Source organism: Pelodiscus sinensis, chromosome 1, assembly GCF_049634645.1.
Source record: "Pelodiscus sinensis isolate JC-2024 chromosome 1, ASM4963464v1, whole genome shotgun sequence".
NCBI classification, from domain to species: Eukaryota; Metazoa; Chordata; order Testudines; family Trionychidae; genus Pelodiscus; species Pelodiscus sinensis.
In genome coordinates, this window is record NC_134711.1 from 335143774 (window position 1) to 335165150 (window position 21377).

Here is a 21377-nt window from a genome sequence, read left to right on the forward strand (position 1 = left end):
CTCTGGAGTCTTTTCTGCTCTGCGCACCAGTTAAACAGCCCCGGGCTCTGCCACACCGGATGAGTGTTTTCTAGAATCACAGGCCAAAGGTCGCTTTTCTGCCGGGCCTCCCTGCCCATCCTGGCTGGTGGCCTCCACCTCTGAGGTGGCTGCATTTAGGGGCGCAGGGTCCTTCGTCAGTGGGTGTAGAACACCAGGCTGTACTGTGAGGCTGCGGCTTGTTCGCTGCTCAGGCCCCAATAAAGCAAAACTCCCCAGTGGAATAAGAACTGAGAAAAGGTCAGAGGAGCCGGCTGCGGGAAAGCTCCGAGAACCTCACCTCCGCCCTTTGTATTTCAAGGCTCTGGCTAGTGGTGTCCCGCCCTTAGGTAACGAGTGGGGTCCCGCAAGGCTACATATTCTTAAATGATCTGGAGAAAGGGTGAACAGTGAGGTGGCAAAATCTCAGATGATACTAAGCTGCTCTAGATAAGACCAAAGCAGCCGGTGAAGATGTAATTGCTACTGGACAGATTTGCACCTAGCATCTCAGGAGCTTAGTGTAGGAGTCTCTACTGCTTGAGCTATAAAGCCAGTTATTTTTAGACGGGACACGGAGCCACATTAGGTGTGTGGGTTACAAAGACCTTCAAAAGAGTCTCACAAAACTAGGGCAACAAAACAGCAAATGAATTTTTTGATGGGGACTAAAATTAGCTCTTAGTACTCAAGAAAGAGATTTCGTAGCCATGGAAAACATCCACTCAATGTGCAGTGGCAGTCAGGAACAGCCAACACAATATACGGAATAATTAAAAAAGGGATAGAGAATAAAACAGAGAATGGCTTATTGGGTCTATAAATTAATAGTACGCCCACATCTTAAGTACTGGGTACAGATGTGGTCATCTTATCTAAAAAAATATATCTTGTCATTGGAAAAAGTTCAGAAAAGGGCAACAAAAATGACTGGGGGTTTGGAACGGGTCCCATGTGAAGAAAGATTAAAAAGAGTTGGACTTTTCAGCTTAGAAAAGAGGAAACTAAGGGTATGTCTAGACTACATAGCTCCATCGACGGAGCCATGTAGATGAGGTTTCTAGACATAGGGAAATGAAGCGGCGCAGCTTATTTCAAGGTAAGCCCTGCTTTGTAGACACACCCTTAGAGACCTAGGGTACATCTACACAGCAAGGCTAAAGCCGAAATAAGTTATGCAACTTGAGCTACGTCAATTGCGTAGCTTAAGTCAAAATGGCTTATTTCGGCTTTTAGTGCTGTCTACACAGCAGGAAGTACGAGAAAGAGCGCTCTTCCTGGGACTCATAAAATGTGGGTTACAGGAGTCAGAGTATGAAATCCTCCAGCTTGACATTATTTTGACATTATGTTGAAATAACTGCTTGTAGTGTAGACATGGACTATGTTATTCCGTAATAACATCAGCTATTCCAAAATAACACTTCTGTGTAGACGTACCCTAACAGATTTCGTAGGGTACAAGCTTTCGTGGGTAAAAGCCACCTCATCAGATGCTATTAGGTATATGAACGTTGTCTTTGTTTTGGCCATTGCTGTGAATGAGCAGGTATTTCTTTGTAGTTCCTACCGGTTACAGCCAGGTCTTTCCCTTAAAGTGAGTTTTGGCTGTGAAGTTTCCCCCGCATACGTGTTGGCCCAGGAGTTGTTATTTCATATTCATATTGGAACAACTCACTGACCGGAGAACTCTCAATAGCATGGACTCTCCCCCTGCATTTCAGTCCATTCAGGAACAAGGAGGGATAATCAGGAATGTGGGTTTCTGCTAGTGCTTATTTAGGGTTCACACACCATATCATGTATCAGAGGGCTAGCTGTGTTAGTCTAAATCTGAAAAAGCGGCGAGGAGTCCTGTGGCACCTTATAGACTAAACAAAGCAGCTTCTCCTCCCTTGGAATTCACACCTCCAGATCAGCTCCTAGAAGTGGGCCTCATCCTCCCTGATTGGATCCACCTCGTCACCTCCAGCCTGATCCTGGCCTGCATATTTATACCTGTCTCTGGAAATTTCCACTCCATGCATCTGACGAAGTGGGTCTTTGCCCATGAAAGCTTATGCTCCTACACTTCAGTTAGTCTATAAGGTGCCACAGGACTCCTCGCTGCTTTTACACCATATCATGTACAGATTATTGATTCATGGTGCACTGTAATGTATCGATTTTGCATTAGTAGGGTCAGTTTTTTCACTATTAATTTATGCGAATAATGAAAATAACATTTTTCATTGTGTTAAGAGATCAGTCAGAGTCACCCATGAGAACAGCCTCCAGTAGCGCATAGAGTGTCTCATATATACATTGTCTCCCCATCCAGGTATTGGCACGTCAACCATCTCCCTCGACTCTAGGAGCTCTGGCTGCACACAGGTGGCCAGGAAAACTTACGGTACATGCAGCAGACACTGTTCTGCCTTACAGTTGGACACCTTCTCCTGTCCTCCATGTCAGATTTCAACACAACCGAATTCACCAACCCCTCCACCTTCATCCTGCAGGGCATTCCTGGTCTGGAGGCGGTCCATGTCTGGCTCTCCATCCCCTTCTGCACCGTCTACATCATAGCCATCTTGGGAAACTTCACCATCCTCTTCATTGTGAAGAGGGAGCGGAGCCTCCATGAGCCCATGTACTATTTCCTCTGCATGCTGGCCACCACCGACCTGGTCCTGTGCACCTCCACCCTGCCCAAAATGCTGAGCATCTTCTGGTTCAATTCCAGAGAGATCAATTTCAGTGCCTGCCTCACCCAGATGTTCTTCATTCATTGCTCTTTGCTTATGGAGTCTGGCATATTCGTGGCCATGGCGTTGGATCGCTACGTGGCCATCTGCCATCCCCTGAGACATTCCACCATCCTGACAAACCCCGTGGTGGCCATGACCGGTCTGGCCGTACTGCTGCGCAGTAGCATACTCACAATACCAAATTGCCTCCTGGCCAGGCAGTGGCCATATTGCAGAACCAACATCATCCCCCACTTGTACTGTGGGCACATGTCTGTGGTGAAGCTGGCCTGTGCTGACATCCGCGTCAGTAGTTACTACAGCCTCTCTGTGGTGCTCTGTGTATTCGGTCTGGATGTGTTTTTTATCACAATCTCCTACACCCAGATCCTCAGGGCCATCTTCCGCCTCCCCACAAAAGACGCCCGGCTCAAGACTTTTGGGACCTGCGGCTCCCACCTCGGTGTCATCTTAGCCTTTTACATCCCATGTTTCTTCTCTGCCTTCACGTACCGTTTTGGAAATAATATACCTCTGCATTTCCACATTCTCATTGCCAGTGTGTACCTTCTGATACCCCCCATGCTCAACCCCATCATCTACGGGGTGAGGACCAAGCAGATCTGGGACAAGCTGCTCTGGCTTTTTACTCACTAATTTTTTTTCTGGTGCTCTGGCTTTTAGAATGAGCTCATGCAGAGCTGGCTGGTGATATAAGATGTGCCCCTATTTCCTGAATCTCTTAGTGTGGACAGTAAAAAACCAACTCACAAAAACCACAAAACCCCCTCAAATCGTGAACTGAATGTTTCCTTCTGCATTAGGATGACAAACTGGTGAGTAGGTGTGTGCAGAACTCAGTAACACTTACGGCTGCCACCTTTTGAATTGCTTATAACCGGACTAGGGTTGCCAAGTGTCCAGTTTTCACCCGTACTGTCCATTATTTGGGTCCCCCATCTGGTTTAAAAAAAAAACAACAGAAAATACCAGACATGTGAAATGTCTGGCGGGGACAATTTTCCTGCTGCATCTGGGAGGAGCAAGGAAGTGAGGAGTGCAGGGCCATTTAAAGGCACGGCACTTCTTTTTTTTTTTTTTTTTGCTTAACAATTTTCGTCTCCCCCCTTTTTTTTCTCAACGAAATTTTTTACCAGTGTTCTTTTTTATTTGGGGGGGGGGAGGGGAGGTGTTTGGTATTTTTTGTTAAACCATCTGACCCCTGGCCCCTTGCCCCTCCTCTTCCTTCAAAGCCCAGCCTTTGTCTCCCCCTATTCCTTCAAGACCCTGTCCCCTGCTGCTCAGCTACAAAATTCTGAGGGCCGAGACTAGTGTCTTTAGCTTCCAGTTCCTTTTTGTTCCTGCTAGGAGCCTGTAGCGGGCAGGATCCCTGCAGTAGTTACAGGCTAGAGGCCTTTGCTCTGAATCAACTTGGCAGCTATTTGGGCAACAACTTAGAGAGGCTGTAGGGTGAGGCCCTATATTACTTGGGAGTGTGGGACACTGGGCAGAGGCTGCAGTAACTGCAGTAGCTCAAAGGGAGGGGGACAAAGGGCATCTTCCATTAGCTGGCTATTCTTATGCATACACGGCACCTTATCTGGGATTACAGGGCACCCAGTGCCCAGGGTGAGGCTGAGCAGTGATGCTGAGTCTAACATACACTCCACACGGTGCTTTTGGTCATTACATTTAGAAGCTGTTTAGAGTGGCTGCTAGGCAGTGTTATCCCATGTCATGGATGGACTGATCCGAGCAGAGGTAAAGGGATTCACCCAAGTCCATAGAATGAGTGAGTGGCAGGGCTGAGAATAAGAGCTCGGAGTCTTGACTCCTCCACACCATTGCTCTGGCCAAGAACTGGCCCTGTTCTTCTGGTGGCCGTACATCACCAACATCATAACTGCAGACACAGAGATGATACGTGCATAGAATCATAGAACATTAGAAATGGAAGGGACCTTGAGAGGTCATCGAGTCCAGTCCCCTGCCCTCATGGGAGGACCAAACACCATCTAGATCATCCCTGACAGGTGTCGGTCTAACCTGCTCTTAAATACCTCCAGTGTTGAAGATTCCACAACCTCCGTAGGCAATTTATTCCAGTGTTTCACCACCCTGACAGGCAGGAAGTTTTTCCTAATGTCCAACCTAAACCTCCCTTGCTGCAGTTTAAACCCATTGCTTCTTGTCCTGTCCTCAGGGGCCCAGGAGAACAATTTTTCTCCCTCATCCTTGTAACACGCTTTTAGGAACTTGAAGCAGTAAATATATAAACATATTAGCATATAACTAAGCTAGTCATACTTAGCCAATCAGAATGTTCCATTGACACCTGACAGGACATACCTTGTACACCATTCATTGTTATTGTAGAACCCTGGTAGCAACATTGATAAAATTGGCCATATTCAGTCATAAAGCATCACACCATGTTCTCGTCATACAACCGTGCAACAGCTGCCAGCCATACCCAGAATTCTGAGCATCTTCTTGTTCCATTCCAGGGAGATTAGTTTCAGTGCCTGCCTCACCCAGGTGTACCTCCTTCACTGTTTCTCAGTGTAGAAAGATGAGGACCTGAAATATGGGCCCTTTTTTCACAGGGCTGGTGTGAGACCTGAGGCCTAGCTAACAATAGACAACACTTGGCTAATATAAAGCAGAGTTAAACCGTGAGCAAGAGGCTGGCCCTGCTCACAGAACTTGGCATGAAGAGGGCTGAGAGTGTAAAACACTAATTGGTAATAGGTCCGGGTGTAGAACAGTCATTGGTACTAGATACCAGCTGTCAAACAGTCATTGGTACTGGTCATACGTTGAAAGCACATTCCAAAAGAATGGTAACACGAGCTCATTAAAAAAGACATTGGTACCCACACTCCCCGCAGATACCGACCCAGGTTCAGGAAAGGGTTTAAACTGACATCATGATGGATAGATGTGTTCTAATCAAACCACAAATTGCAGGGCGATGGGTGGTATCTAAGTAGTGTCAGAGGGGGCAACATCAGAGGGTGGTAACCAGACACATCAGAAGTTATGTGTACAGGAAAACTCCAATAGTCCGGCACCCAATTGTCTGGCACGCCTGATAGTCTGGCATCAAAATGGCAAGTGCTCCTGACGGAACCAGGATGGAACCCGGAACCGCGCAGGTCAGCCGCTCTCATGTGGGTTACGGCAGGGAGGAGAAGTGTTTGGCTCCGGGGAAGGGAAAGGGGAAGGGGAGGGGGAAGAAGATTGGGTTATGCATGGTGTCCCTGCCAGCTGATTGAAAAGCCGGCCGCTCAGCGCTCGTGCCCAGTGCCTGGAGGGAGATGTGCGTCTGTACTGGTGGTTCCAGGACCTGAGCATAAGGTGGGGAGGTGGAGGGAGATTGGGTTGGGAGTATGCAGTACCTCCTGATACTCCGGTATATCCGATAATCTGGCACCACCTAGGTCGCAAATGTGCCAGATTATTGGAAGTCTACTGTAATTTGTTCGTACCTGTGTATAAAGTGGTGTCATTGGATGGACATTCTTTGTCCAGCCAAGGGCGCAGTGGGATGTCCCATTCACTGAGCTGAGTCCATTGTTATGGGGTACATGTGGGTAGTGGTTCGTTATAGTCTACCGACAATTATTACTGTACTTTGATTTAAAATAAACTAGCCGTGGTCCTTCAATCCTTATCTGATGTATGGTCTTTGGAGGCTCTCTCGGAGTCTGCTGCAGTGACTAATTGTGCAAGTCCACACGGCACACATGATTGAGCACACATGCACGCAGCCTTCTGGTTATCATCATTGACAGAGCTGGAGACCTGTCAGGACACCTCGGCAGTAAATCCTGACCTACTCCTTTGGTGACCTTACTACACTCAGGGTATGTCTACACTGCCACTCTAGTTCGAACCAGGGTGGCTAATGTAGTCATTCGAACTTGCAAATGAAGCCCAGGATTAAAATATCCCGGGCTTTATTTGCATGTTCCTGGGTGCCGTCATTTTTAAATGCCCGGTAGTTCGAACTCCCTGCCCACAGCTACACATGGCACGGGCTAGGTAGTTCAAATTAAAGCTCCTAATTTGAACTACCGTTCCTCCTTCTGCAAGGAGGAGTAACGGTAGTTCAAAGTAGGGATTACAGAGGATGAGAAGCTGGATATTAGTCAACAATATTATCCCTAATTTTCTTTTCCTGAATCATCTATAATTCTAAATATAGATACATGCACAGAGCAATCAAATTCTGTCTGACTTAGCCCAGGACCCAGGAGTTCTCATCTCCCTTTGGGAAGGCCCCTTAATTACTGTTTATTCCTAACACTGGGTAAATAGCCCAGAAGTGCAGTCAGGCTTTTAACCACTGTGTTTACATCTAGATGCCACTTCTCCCCTAGATGCTGAGCGAACACCTCAGGGACCACACAGAGCTGTATTATAACCAGTGCACAGTTGTGGGTCATCTCTCGGCGTAAGATGCTGCTGTAGATGCTGAGATGTTGGGCTGAGAGAGGTGTGGGACGCAGCTACCTGAAGGGACTCCGAGAAAAGACACTTCCATCTGAGAACTCACAGGTACTATCTCTTGCTGAGGAGCTCCCCTGCTCTACAAACCCAGGGCGAAGTAGATGTGAAGGGACAGAGAACAGGGTTGGGGTGTTTGAATTCTGAGACCATGGCCCTTAGTTTGCTCGAGCTCCATTGAGGCAAGATTCCCCTTGGAGTAAGAGTTGAGGAAAAACCTGAGGAGCCAGCTGTGTGTTAATGCACAGAAACTGTCACCTCCTCCTTCTGCCCCACGGGGCTCTTGCTGTTAAATGTTCTTACCTGACTTTAACCTGCTGAGTGTCATGGAGATGCTGGAGCGCCACACTAGAAACATTACAGTATTTATTTGAACATAGGCATGTTTTGTCCAACTTCATTGTTGTGAGAAAGAGCAAGAAAAATTATTAAGGGCCTAGAAAACATGAGCTATGAGGGAAGACTTAAAGAACTGGGCTTATTTAGTTTGGAAAAGAGAAGACTGAGAAGGGACATCATAGAAATTTTCAAATATCCAAAAGGGTGTTACAAGGGGTAGAGAGAAAAGTTGGCCTCTGATTGTTACCAGTGCTTGAAACCAGCCAAGGAATGAACCCAGAGAAAGGGTGAACTAGAGCAGTATTGAGGTTTATTCATTGGTACGGATTGTTAATGGCACGGCAATACTTACACACACATCACATTCATGGCGGCTGTTTGGAGGCAGGCTGCAGATCCCGAGTTTAGCGTGGTGTTGTGGAACCTCCATCAGTGGAAATATTTAAGAGTAGGTTAGAGAGACACCTGTGAGGAATAATCTAGATGGTGTTTGGTCCTGCTGAGAGGAACAACATTAACCCATTTCTTAATGTGGCTGAAGTTTTATGCCTGAAACTTAAAAAAAAAAAAAACCAATTCAACCAAGAGCAGACACCCAGGATGGAAAATTTCAGTCCTCGTCTCAGCCAGCTTTAAAGAAAGGAGGTGCTCACAGCAGCACCTACATGTGCCCAGCCACTATGAATCGAATTTAGCTAAGCTCTTGACACAATAAATATAAATGCCTGATCCAGTTTCTTTATCGATAGATGCACAGAGTACATTATCAGAAGGGACACTAAGATCATCCATTCCGACCTACTGTCTGACACAGGCTATTACATTGCACCCAGTTACCCCTGTCTAGAGCTCCATAATGTGTGTGACTGACCGAGATCTTGTCCACACCAGGATTTGACATGGTACAATCATAGAGCCACAGGGATGGAAGGAACCCAGGGGCAGCTTGTCCGACCCACTTGCAAGATCCAGGATTTGTTGTGCCTAAACAGTCCCAGAGAGATGAGTATCCGGCCTGCATGGGAAATCCTCCATTGAAGGACCTTCCATGACCATTCGCAGTGTCTCTTCCAGTCTCCTCAGGTTCTTACAGTTAGGACTTTTCCCCTGAGATTTCCTCTCAATCTGCTGTGCTGGAGTGAACTGATTGTTTCTTGTCCTGCCCTCTAAGGCAAGAGTCCCCCCATTTTTAACGGCAGCCATTTGAGTATTCGAAGTTGGGTTTCACTTTCCCCCTTCATATCCTTTCATCTCAACTAAACACCGCAGGTTCCTGCATCTCGCTCACATAGCCAGCATTCCCTCCCTTGGCATGTCTCTGTCACTCTCCTCTGGGTCCTTTCCAGCGTCTCTGCATCTTTGCCACACAGAGGGGTCTATCACTGGGCACACTCCTCTGACTGAGGCCTAACCGGCACTGGAGAGTGCGGTACCCTCCCTTACTGCGACCTGCATGCTGGGCATCTGCTAAGACAACCTACCAGTGCGCTCACCTCTTTTGAAACAGCAAGGAAATGGAGTGGTGTCTTCGGATGCCCCCCATGGCTCAGCGATGGGGCTCCGATTCCTGGCTGTCCCCCATGGGCTGCCCCCAACCTCCACCCATCAGGTGGCAGTCCGAAGTACGACCTGGCTCATCCTCTGCCCCACCCAGTGCCCCTGGGCTGCTGTTGATTTTCCCTCCCTACACTGCTCCGGGTTGCCAACACTCCCTACCCAGATGGACCGGATGCCTTTACAGCAAATTGTATCCAGCCCTTCTGGTCCGGCAGAGTTGGCAAACCCCAGCCCCACAGCTTCTTCCCCTACAGGCACCACTGGGGAGCAGCTGCTCCCCCTGTGGGCGCTGCAGTGTCGGTACTGGTAGGGATGGCCCTGATGTCTGGCCTGCATTTCCTGTGCTGAAGAGATAAATTTGCATTTGACTGAATAAACATTTTGGCTGCGTCTAGACTGGCATGATTTTGCAGAAATACTTTTAACGAAAAAGTTTTTCCGTTAAAAGTATTTCCACAAAAGAGCGTCTAGATTGGCATGGATTCTTTTGGCAAAAAGTGCTTTTGCGCAAAAGCATCCATGGCCAGTCTAGATGCGCTTTTGCGCAAGAAAGCCCCGAATGCCATTTTAGCCATCGGGGCATTTTTGCGCAAAACAATTCTTCTCTGTCTACACTGGCCCTTCTTGTGCAAGAGGGCTTTTTCCCGAGCAGGAGCGTGAAAGTATTTGCGCAAGAAGCACTGATTTTGTACATTACAAAGTCAGTGTTCTTGCGCAAATTCAAGCAGCCAGTGTAGACAGCTGGCAAGTTTTTGCACAATTCGCGCAAAATCTTGTCAGTCTAGACACACCCATTTTGTTTGCATGGGCCCAGTTCACCGAACACTCCAGATCCCTCACTGTGTGCCAGGCTTTGGGTCACCTGACAATGTGATCTCTTCTCAAAGATCTCCCATTTTTCTTACCTTTTTTCCATCTATATTTTTCATTCCAATCAGTTTTCCTGATAAATTGTCTCACCTTCAGGGAAATTGCCCTTTGATATGCTAAATTGCCATCGTTATTACTGGTTGGGAGTGTTATTTGTCTGTTTGAGTGTAATAAGCTGTGTTCTGTTATCTGAATGTTTCCCCTACTAAATCAAATGCCTCTAAAAATGGAAGTCTTTTTTATTTCCTTGGTTCCTTTATGAATCAAATGTTTACTCTCAGGCTACTACTACACTGCAGGGTGAGGACCATCCACACCTCAAGCGCGTTTTTGTGCAAGAAAATTTACAGTAAAGCAAAAGGACATAGGGGTTTTTGCGGAGTAGGTATTCCTCTTTCTACAAGGAATAACTCCTTTTCGCACCAGAGTTCTTGCGCAAAAAGGTGTGTGTGGACAGGTAACAGGGTTTTTTTGCACAAAAAGAGCCAATTGAAAAAAGCGCAAGTGCTCTGGTGGCTATTTTGTGAATATCAATCAGAGCATTTTTTCCAGAAAGTGTCCATGCAGTCTGGACGCTTTCTTAAGCAAAAGAGCATTGCTTTTCGATGTGCTTTTGTAGTGTGGACACGCTCTTGTGCAAGACGTTTTTGCAGAAGATCTCTTCTGCAAAAAGCTTCTTGCATTAAAACCCTGTAGTGTAGATGTAGCTCCATTAAAGGATGAAGTTGACTTTTATTTGACAAGATCAGTTTTCCATATATCATGTTGTTAACATCCCTGTGGTAGGGAAAACAGCACAGCAGCCCAGTGCTGTGGCATTTCATTTTAGAAAGGGGAATTACATAAAAATGTGGAAGTTGGTTAAATAGAAATTCAAAGGTACAGCGACAAAAGTAAAATCCCTGCAAGCTGTATGGAAACTTTTCAAGGACACCATACTACAAGTTCAACTTAAATGTATACTCCATTTTTTTTAAAAAAAAGCATTTTTAATATAATAATAATGATGCCACCGTGCCTTAACCATCAAGTAAAAGAAGCAGCAGGAGATAAAATGGCATCATTTAAAAAGTGGAAGTTAAATTCTAGTGGGGAAAATAGAAAGAAACATATACCCTGTCAAATGAAGTATAAAAATATAGTTTGAAAGGCCAAATAAGAGTTCGAAGAACAGCTAGAGAAACATTCAAAAACTAATAACATTTTTAAAAATTCATCACAAGCAAGAAGCTGGCTAAACAATCAGTGGGGCCACTAGATGATCAAGATTATAAAGGAGCACTCGCAGGGTGCATCTAGACTACATGGCTCCATTGACAGAGCCATGTAAAGTAGTTTACTCGACATAGTCAATGAAGCAGGGATTTAAATAATCCCCGCTTCATTAAAATAAAAATGGCCACCACGCTGTGCTGACAATCAGCTGATCTGGCACAGCACGGCAGTCTAGACGCGGTACGGTCGACAAGGGAAGCCTTTGTCTACCACTCCGGTATGCCTTGTGAAACGGAGCCATGTTGACGGAGCCATGTAGTCTAGACATGCCCAAAGACAATAAGGTCCTTGCAAAGAAATGAAATCAATTCTTTGCATAAGTCTTCACGGCTGAGAATCTTGGGGGAGATTCCCAAACCTGAGACATTCTTCGAAGGTGACAAATCTGAGAAATTGCCCCAGATTGAGGTGTCGCAAAATTAGGTGTCTGGGCAACGCAATGGCAAATGAATTTTAATATTGATAAATATAAAGTAACGCTCAATGGAAGACATAATCCCAACTCTACATACAAAATGACGGGGACTAAATTAGTTATTACCACTCAAGAGAGAGATCTTGGGGTCATTGTGGATAGTTCTTTGAGTTGAGCACATCTGTACGCAGTATTCAAGATTGGGCGGACCGTGGATTTATATAGAGGCAATAAGATATTCTCCGGTTTATTCTCTATCCCTTTCTTAATGATTCCAAACATTCTGTTTGCATTTATTGCTGCTGCTGCACACTGTGTGGATATTTTCACAGAACAGTCCACAATGACTCCAAGTTCTCTCTTGAGTGGTTATAGCTAAATTAGTCTCCACAATAGCTTGTCTCCAGATACCCTTTCTATCTGCTCTGTCCTTCATACATTATGTGAGACAGAAACTGAGTGCATGTCCACAGCAGGTTATTTTGCATCTCATGCCTTAGCATCTGACCATTGTCTTTCTTAGACTGCCATTGTGAAAAAGAGCGGGTGTTCCTGGTGAGCTGCTGTCAGTGAAACCAAGGGCTTTTCCCTTACATTTGCTAGAGTCAGGATTCCCCCCAGCACTCGCTGGACAATGGTTGGGGATTTTCCCCCTCTTTTCCCACCATTTTTCCAATAGTTAGAAGAACTAGGAGGAGAAATGGGAGCTCCCTACATTCCGACTCCCTAGCTCAGCTTTCTTGCACTAAGAAATGATGGATGACAAACCGTTATGTGTGAGAATGATTGACAGATCATGAAATATGGAATTGGCATTAGTAAGGTTAGTTCGTCATAATTTGATTTCTGAATAATATTTGAAGTATCGAAAAGGGTGTTACAAAGAGGGGGGAGGGGAGAAATGTTCTTCTTAGCCTCTGAGGATAGGACAAGAAGCAATGGCTGTGTCTAAACTGGCCAGTTTTTCCGGAAAATCAGCCGTTTTTCTGGAAAAACTTGCCAGCTGTCTACACTGGCCGCTTGAATTTCCGCAAGAACACTGACATCCTACTGTAAGAAATCAGTGCTTCTAGTGGAAATACTATGCTGCTCCCGTTCGGGCAAAAGCCCTCTTGCGCAAATCATTTGCGCAAAAGGGCCAGTGTAGACAGCTTAGATTTGTTTTCCTCAAAAAAGCCCCAATCGCAAAAATGACGATCGCGGCTTTTTTGCGCAAAAGCGCGTCTAGATTGGCCACGGACGCTTTTCCACAAAAAGTGCTTTTGCGGAAAAGCGTTCGTGCCAATCTAGATGCTCTTTTCCGAAAATGCTTTTAATGGAAAACTTTTCCATTAAAAGCATTTGCGGAAAATCATGTCAGTCTAGACGTAGCCAATGGCTACGTCTACACTGGCCCCTTTTCCGGAAGGGGCATGTTAATTTCAGTGATCGTAATAGGGAAATCTGCGGGGGACTTAAATATCCCCCGCGGCATTTAAATAAAAATGTCCGACGCTTTTTTCCGGCTTTTAGAAAAGCCGGAAAAGAGCGTCTACACTGGCCCCGATCCTCCGGAAAAAGCGCCCTTTTCTGGAGGATCTTATTCCTACTTCAAAGTACGAATAAGATCCTCCGGAAAAGGGCGCTTTTTCCGGAGGATCGGGGCCAGTGTAGACGCTCTTTTCCGGCTTTTCTAAAAGCCGGAAAAAAGCGGCGGACATTTTTATTTAAATGCCGCGGGGGATATTTAAGTCCCCCGCGGATTTCCCTATTACGATCGCTGAAATTAACATGCCCCTTCCGGAAAAGGGGCCAGTGTAGACGTAGCCAATGTGTTTAAATTGCTGCAAAGAATGTTTAGGTTGGACATTGGGAAAAAACTGTCAGGGTGATTAAACACTAGAATAAGTTGCCAAGGGAGGTTGTGGAATCTCCATCTCTGGAGATATTTCAGAGCAGGTTAGACAGACACCTGTCAGGGATGCCCTATATGATGCTTGGTCCTGCCATGAGGGCAGGGGACTCGATTCGATGCTCTCTCGAGGTCCCTTCCAATTCTAGTGTTCTATGATATCTATGTCACCCAAGAGCACAAGCTCCTGTAATGTCTCATATTAACATTATGGTTAATCCATCCAGGTATTTTTGAGAGTCATCTAACTCTAGATCCTGGGGCCATACAAGAAGTTGTAAGGACATACGGTAGAAGTAGGAGACACCGTTCTGCCTCAAAGTTGGACACCTTCTTCCCTACTCCATGTCAGACTCAAACACAACCAACTTGTTCAACCCCTCCACCTTCATCCTGCTGGGCATTCCTGGTCTAGAGAGGGAACATGTCTGGATCTCCATCCCCTTCTGCATCATGTACATCATAGCCATTTTGGGGAACTTCATTATGATCTTCATTGTGAAAATAGAACCAAGCCTCCACACGCCCATGTACTATTTCCTCTGCATGCTGGCCATCACCGACCTGGTTGTGTCTACATCCATCCTGCCCAAAATGCTGAGCATCTTCTGGTTCAATTCCAGGGAGATCGATTTCAGTGCCTGCCTCACCCAGCTGTACTTCATTCATGGCTTCTCAGTGATGGAATCTGGGATCTTCATGGCCATGGCTGTGGATCGCTACGTGGCCATCTGCCATCCCCTGAGACATTCCACCATCCTGACAAACCCCGTGGTGGCCAAGACCGGCCTGGGCATGGTGTTGCGAGGTGCCATCCTTGCACTGCCTTATCCCTTCCTGGTGAAGCGGTGCCCCTACTACAGAACGAACATCATTCCCCAGCCGTACTGTGAACACATAACCATGGTGAAGCTGGCCTGCACGGACCTCAGCATCAGTAGTTATTATGGCCTCTTTGTTGTATTCGCTGCGATGGGTCTGGATATGTTTCTTACTGCTGTGTCCTACACCCAGATCCTCAGGGCCATCTTCAGCCTCCCCACTAAGGACACCCGGCTCAAGACATTTGGAACCTGCAGCTCCCACCTCTTTTCCATCTTAACCTTTTACCTGACTTCTCTCTTCTCCGCCCTCATACATCGGTTTGGCCAGAGCGTGCCCCGCCATTCCCAGGTTCTCATTGCGAGTGTGTGCGCCCTCTTAGCCCCCATGCTAAACCCTGTCATCTACGGGGTGAGAACCAAACAGATGCAGGGCAAGCTGCTACAGCTCATTGGTCACAGACGAGTATAACGATTTGTCCTGCTGCTATGGCTGTCGGAACTAATTCCGTGCAGAGGTAGCTGGTGAGGTGGTGTTGGGCCCTCTTGAATCATAGACTGGACAAGCCAAGTGACATTAAATCCCTTCTGCACTTTACTGTGCTCTGGAAGCATGAGAAACTGGGAAATCAGTCTCTGCACAACCCATTGGTCGTTGCCTTTTTAACAGCCGGTATTTGACCCCCAGGAATCTAACCCTTGCCCACCTCTTCCACCGATACTCGTCTCCTTCCCCCAGCTCTTCCACCAAGACTCCACAGCTCCTCTGCCTCCTTCCCCCAAAACCCTGCTCTTTGCTCAGTCCTCCCTGCCCATCCCCTGTTACTGCCTGAGTAATATCCATGTCCCTCCACCCCCCTTCCACAGCCATTGCAGTGTTTTGGTAGAGTGGAATCTGTAATCATGATTCCAGGGGCTATTTAGGCTATTGAAAACTGCACTGTATTGGCAGACATAACTTAGGACTTAGCTGATTAGAGCACTTTGACTAATTCCTATTGAAAGGAGAGAAAATCAATAGTAAACCCATTTCATTCTACTAATAACCTGATCTGCCATCTCATGGGAATTCACTTAAGGGAAACTGGTTTGTTCTCACATAGCAGTGCATATTCTCAGTTTGTTAATAACTCTGTAGCGAGAGAGTGCCTGTCCAGACTCCAGGGTGTCTAGTAGACTATAATGGGGAACACATACTTCTGGGCTCTATGGAAAGACTTTCGAATGGCCATACTGGGTGTCACAGAGTGTGGGGGAGTCACCGGGCCCTGCGCCCCCATCCAGAATGGAAGGTTTATTTATTCACAGGGACAGCGAAGAACAGGATCATCATTAACATGGCACCAGGAGCAGTCCACCCCATCCCTCTTGGGGAGAAGGGACCTGTTCCCCACCTCTTCTTGCATCCCAGCCCAGAGAGAGAGAGGAAAGTCCCACGGCAACTAGTCCCCCGCTCTCCAGGCTGTTCTGCCCCCTCTTTTTTCCTGCTTCCTGGGCCCACGGTGCTATCTGACTATAGAATCATAGAATCATAGGACTGGAAGGGACCTCGAGAGGTCATCGAGTCCAGCCCCCCGCCCTCAAGGCAGGACCAAGCTACATCTACACCATCCCTGACAGATGTCTATCTAACCTGTTCTTAAATATCTCCAGAGAGGGAGATGCCACCACCTCCCTTGGCAATTTATTCCAATATTTGACCACCCTGACAGTTAGGAATTTTTTCCTAATGTCCAACCTAAACCTCCCCTGCTGCACTTTAAGCCCATTACTCCTTGTCCTGTCCTCAGAAACCAAGAGGAACAAATTTTCTCCTTCCTCCTTGTGACACCCTTTTAGATATTTGAAAATCGCTATCATGTCCCCCCTTAATCTTCTTTTTTCCACTATCACGGGTGGCATCTTCCCCCGAGGATCAGGTGACAGGCCAGCCTGGGCCATTCCCTATGTGCCGTCCCTCGGGGGTTCTCCCCCAAGGATCCCCTCCCCCGCTGGGCACAGCACACACACGGAGTCACGATAGGGAAGCAGAGGGCAGTAGGAATCACATAACAAGGGGAACAGAGCAAACACAACCCCACTACAGCCCGTCTCTCCCTGCTTCGAGACCGCACTGAGCAGGGCCACGCAGCCAGTGGCCTAGGGAAATTCAGACCCCCCGCTCCGGGATAAAGCATCAGCTATGACATTAGCACTCCCTTTAACATGGACCCTCCGGGAGGTAATCCTGCAGGAGAGGGCTTCATCTCAGGAGCTTTGTGTTGACTCGCTTCATCTGAAGTCATGTTGGGGGAGTGGTTGGTGTACACCGCACAATGCCACCCAAACAGATATGGCTGCAGTTTTTGAAGAGCCCACACCATCGCCAGGCGTCCCTCTCTCCGGCCGCGTCGCTCTGCTCCCGGACAGCAGCTTCCTGCTCAGGTACATGATGGGGTGTCGCTCCCCCTTCTCATCCACCTGCATCAGCACCGCCCCCAGCCCTGTGCCTGAGATGTCAGTAAACACCAGGAAGGGTTTGTCACAGGGTACGTCTAAACTACATGGCTCCATCGACAGAGCCATGTAGATTTGTTTGTTTGGCAAAGGGAAATGAAGCCGTGATTTAAATAATTGTGGCTTCATTTAAATTTAAATGGCTGCCCCGCTCTGCCGACCAGCTGTTTGTCGGCAGATCGGGGCAGTCTGGACGCTCCCCTGTCGACATGAAAGCCCTTTATTGACCACCCCGGTAAACATCATCCTACGAGGCATAACGGGGAGGTCGATAAAGGGCTTTCAGGTCAGCGCGAGAGCATCCAGACTAGCGCACTGAGCCAACAAACAGCTGGTCAGCTGTTTGTCGGCTCAGCGTGGCAGCCATATACATTTAAATGAAGCTGCAATTATTTAAATAGCGGCTTCATTTCCCTCTGCCGATCAGCCTAATCTACATGGCTCCATCGACGGAGCCATGTAGTTTAGACACGCCCACAGTGTGGGTGTACCAGCACTGGGGCTTTGACCAGGGCCTCCTTCAGTGTGCAGAGAGTCATCTGCTTTGCCTCAGCCCAGCCCACCGTGTCTGGCTTCCCCTTCTAACACAGCTCCGTAATCAGGGCTGCGATGGAGCTAACATGGGGCACAAATCTCCAGGGCTGTGTCTACACTGGGCCACTTATTCCAGAAAATCAGCCGCTTTTCCGGAATAAGCTTCGAGCTGTCTACACTGGCCCTTGAATTTCCGGAAAAGCAACGATGCTCTACTGTACAAAATCAGCCGCTATTCCAGAAAAATTATTTTGCTCCCGCTCGGGCATAAGTCCTTGTTCTGGAACACTGTTCCGGAAAAGGGCCAGTGTAGACAGCCCAGTAGTCTTTTCTGGAAAAAAGCCCCGATCGCGAAAATGGCGATCGGGGCTCTTTTCCGGAAAAGCGCGTCTACATTGGCCACAGGCACTTTTCCGGAAAAAGGGCTTTTCCGGAAAAGCAGCCTGCTAATGTAGACGCTCCTTTTCCGGAAAAACTGAAAACGGAATAGTATTCCGTTTTAAGCAGTTCCGGAAATTCATGCCAGTGTAGACACAGCCCAGCAGTGCCCCGCAATCCCTGCGCTTGCTTCCTGGCCAGGGGGAACCAGCCAGTCTCTGAGAGCCTCCATCTTGTCTGGGCTGGGCTTCAAGCAGCTGCTCCCCATCATATGGCCCAGGGGAGACACCTCTGCCATCCCCACCTTGCACTTCCCGGCCTTTACATTCACCCTGGCCCGCTGCAGCCAGCCCAGAACGAAGTCTTTGATCCTACCAGTTAAATGGAATGCAAAAAAACAATCATAGACTCAGTCATGTGGTTTGCCAAATGGAAAATATTGTGGTGATGCTTAGATGAGAAAATATATTTTGAACTAGTTCACATCACTGAGACTTTATTAAAACATAGAATGGCACGGTGTGTAACTGAAGGGTGATTTCTACCACCCAGGCGAGAGCTCTCTGGGGCTTTGAATATCTCTGGGAGGTGTGCCATGTAAGGAGTAGAGGGGAATTTTATAAAGTTTTATACCTTTTCTTTTCTAAGCCCTTGCCCAATGCATCATTTCTACAAATATTTGGCTACTGTGCATTGTAATGACTCAGTGAAAAGTTAAAATTTAATTTTCTTTCAACATACAAAATGTATGTATAATCTAGTTGCAAAGAGAGAAATCAGTTAATTGTCTGGCTCATTCAATTGCACCAGGGCTGTAGTTAAGGTTCTGCAGACGCTTGTCCTTCTACCATGATACTTCTTGGTCTCTAAGACAGGTCTTTGTTTACCAGGAGATTGGCACTGTCGTGACTGTGTCCCTTGGGGCGATTTAGTGTGTCTAGTAAAGACCGACTAAATCGACTGCTGATTGCTCTCTCTGGGTTTGTCTACACTACAAAGTTAATTCGAACTAACAGCCTTTAGTTCGAATTAACTTTAATAGGCGCTACACATACAAACCGCTAGTTTGAACTTAATTCGAACTAGCGGAGCGCTTAATTTGAACTCCTTTTCTAATTTAAACAAACCCAATTTTGTTTAAACAAACCCACTCTTTTCTAATTTAAACAAACCCAATTCTTTCTGCCTTCCTTCATCGGTCATGTTCTCTAGACCTTTAATCATTCTTGTTGCTCTTCTCTGGACCCTCTCCAATTTCTCCACATCTTTCTTGAAATGCGGTGCCCAGAACTGGACACAATACTTCAACTGAGGCCTAACCAGTGCAGAGTAGAGTGGAAGAATGAATTCTCGTCTCTTGCTCACAACACACCTGTTAATGCAGCCCAGAATCATAGAATCATAGGACTGGAAGGGACCTCGAGAGGTCATCGAGTCCAGCCCCCCGCCCTCAAGGCAGGACCAAGCTCCATCTACACCATCCCTGGCAGACGTCTATCTAACCTGTTCTTAAATATCTCCAGAGAGGGAGATTCCGCCACCTCCCTTGGCAATTTATTCCAATATTTGACCACCCTGACAGTTAGGAATTTTTTCCTAATGTCCAATCTAAATCTCCCTTGCTGCACTTTAAGCCCATTACTCCTTGTCCTGTCCTCAGAAACCAAGAGGAACCAAGAGAATCATGTTTGCTTTCTTTGCCACAGCATCACACTGCTGACTCATATTCAGCTTTTGGTCCACTATAACCCCTAGATCTCTTTCTGCCGTGCTCCTTCCTAGACAGTCGCTTCCCATTCTGTATGTATGACACTGATTGTTCCTTCCTAAGTGGAGCACTTTGCATTTGTCTTTTTTAACATTTGTCTTTATGAACATCGGTCGGGCAGGATGAAATTAAGTCATACATTACTACATCATTAAACCTAAAATATAAATATAAAACCCCACTCCTACACACCTACGCGGAAGTACGTGCATATACATATGGATGTGCACAGACACAAGTGCCCAGACCCAGATGCACATCCACACAGAGACAACTGTGAACACACACAAATGCACGTGCAAATACACAAAGAGATGCACTTGTAACAAACACTCATAGATGTTTATGCCCAGGTGTGTGACCTACAAGTACCCTGGATGCTTTTCTGTAAGATGCTTTCATCCAACACAAGTTAACGTGCTGCAAGCCAAGCGGGTTCGCTGGTGACCCTTGGAGGAAAAGACAAATTCTCCCTTTTTAATAACTCTTTCCTTCTTTTCCTGTGCAAGAAGCAGGCTCCCTGTGTGAAAATGGGGATTTATCTGCTTTATCCATCTTCAAAGGGCTTTAGTGTCCCAGTGGCTTGCTCTGCAATACACCAGGAAATGTTCCTTCCTTAGGCGCCTGGCAACTGTAGCACGGCTGTGGGTTGAGGCCATGGTACGATGCTGTATGACTGAATATGACTAGTTCTATCAGAGTTACTACCAGGGTTCTACAATAACAAGAAATTGCAGACAAGGCATGTCCTGTCAGGTGTCAATGGAACGTTCTGATTGGCTAAGCTGATTCATATTCTAATATGTTTATATATTTATTACTTGAAGTACCTAAAAGGGTGTTACGAGGTGGAGGGAGAAAAAAATGTCTTGGCTTCTGATGCTAGGACAAGAAGCAATGGGCTTAAACTGCAGCAAGGGAGTTTAGGTTGGACATTAGGAAAAACTTCCTAACTGTCAGGGTGGTGAAACTCTGAACTGAACTGCCTAGGCGGATTGTGGACTCTCCATCACTGGAGATATTTAAGAGCAGGTTGGACAGACACGGTGCTCGGTGCTGCCATGAGTCCAGGGGACCGGACCCGGTGACCTCTCGAGGTCCCTTCCAGTTCTAGTGTTCTAGGATTCTATGACTCTTTTCATGTATCATCTTTGTGGCTGTAGTTATGGTTGTGATGGTTCCCATGCTTTAGGAAATGGTGTGTGATGGAGCCTTCCCCCCCCCCATGCTTTAGGAACTGAACTCCTGGACATGAATATACAGAACTCAAAGGTGGTTTGAGCGAATTATTTCACGTAACCCATCGATCTGCATGTCATGGTCTGCTGGGTCTGTTGATCTTACTCTGTCGTACGTATCATTTGTGTGTGGAAAATTAGACACATGGAGGGGGGATACTCGGTGAGTTTCCAGTGTGTGAAGGGGAGACATGGAGGGTGTTACCCGCAACTTCTAGATGAGCCGCTGTTCAACAATCTTTTGTCCTTCCGTCTGAGCAGTGGTTGGGAGGGAGGGGCCTCAGCTCCTTAACAAAAGGAATAGGGAAGGAGGGGCCTGGGTCTTTTGGCTGGGCTGCACCTGAAGGAAGGAGCCAGGGACCCCAGGGTGTGGAAAAGAGCCCTGGTATGGAGGGGCAGCTGGAAAAGAGAACATAAGAACATAAGAACATAAGAACGGCCGTACTGGGTCAGACCAAAGGTCCTTCTAGCCCAGTATCCTGTCTGCCGACAGTGGCCAGCACCAGGTGCCCCAGAGAGGGTGGACTGAAGACAAT

At 47.0% G+C, this 21377-nt stretch overlaps 2 protein-coding genes across 2 annotated transcripts; both read left to right on the top strand.

Moving 5' to 3' along the window:
- Positions 1-2465: 2465 nt before the first annotated feature.
- Positions 2466-3404, top strand: LOC102458185 (olfactory receptor 52E2-like). Its single transcript, XM_006117171.4, has one exon. It carries the CDS (start codon positions 2466-2468, stop codon positions 3402-3404), a length of 939 nt encoding a protein of 312 aa, XP_006117233.4.
- A 10547-nt stretch (positions 3405-13951) lies between these two features.
- Positions 13952-14899, top strand: LOC142819032 (olfactory receptor 52B2-like). Its single transcript, XM_075903147.1, has 2 exons — positions 13952-14173; positions 14390-14899. Exons 1-2 carry the CDS (start codon positions 13952-13954, stop codon positions 14897-14899), a joined length of 732 nt encoding a protein of 243 aa, XP_075759262.1.
- The last annotated feature ends 6478 nt before the right edge of the window (positions 14900-21377 follow it).

Excerpts from the sequence above, each read along its gene's own strand:
- LOC142819032 (XM_075903147.1), top strand. The coding sequence starts at position 13,952 with ATGTCAGACTCAAACACAACCAACTTGTTCAACCCCTCCACCTTCATC. Across the intron at positions 14,174-14,389 it reads TGCTGGCCATCACCGACCTG|ACCGGCCTGGGCATGGTGTT; the intron begins GTTGTGTCTACA and ends GTGGTGGCCAAG.
- LOC102458185 (XM_006117171.4), top strand. The coding sequence starts at position 2,466 with ATGTCAGATTTCAACACAACCGAATTCACCAACCCCTCCACCTTCATC.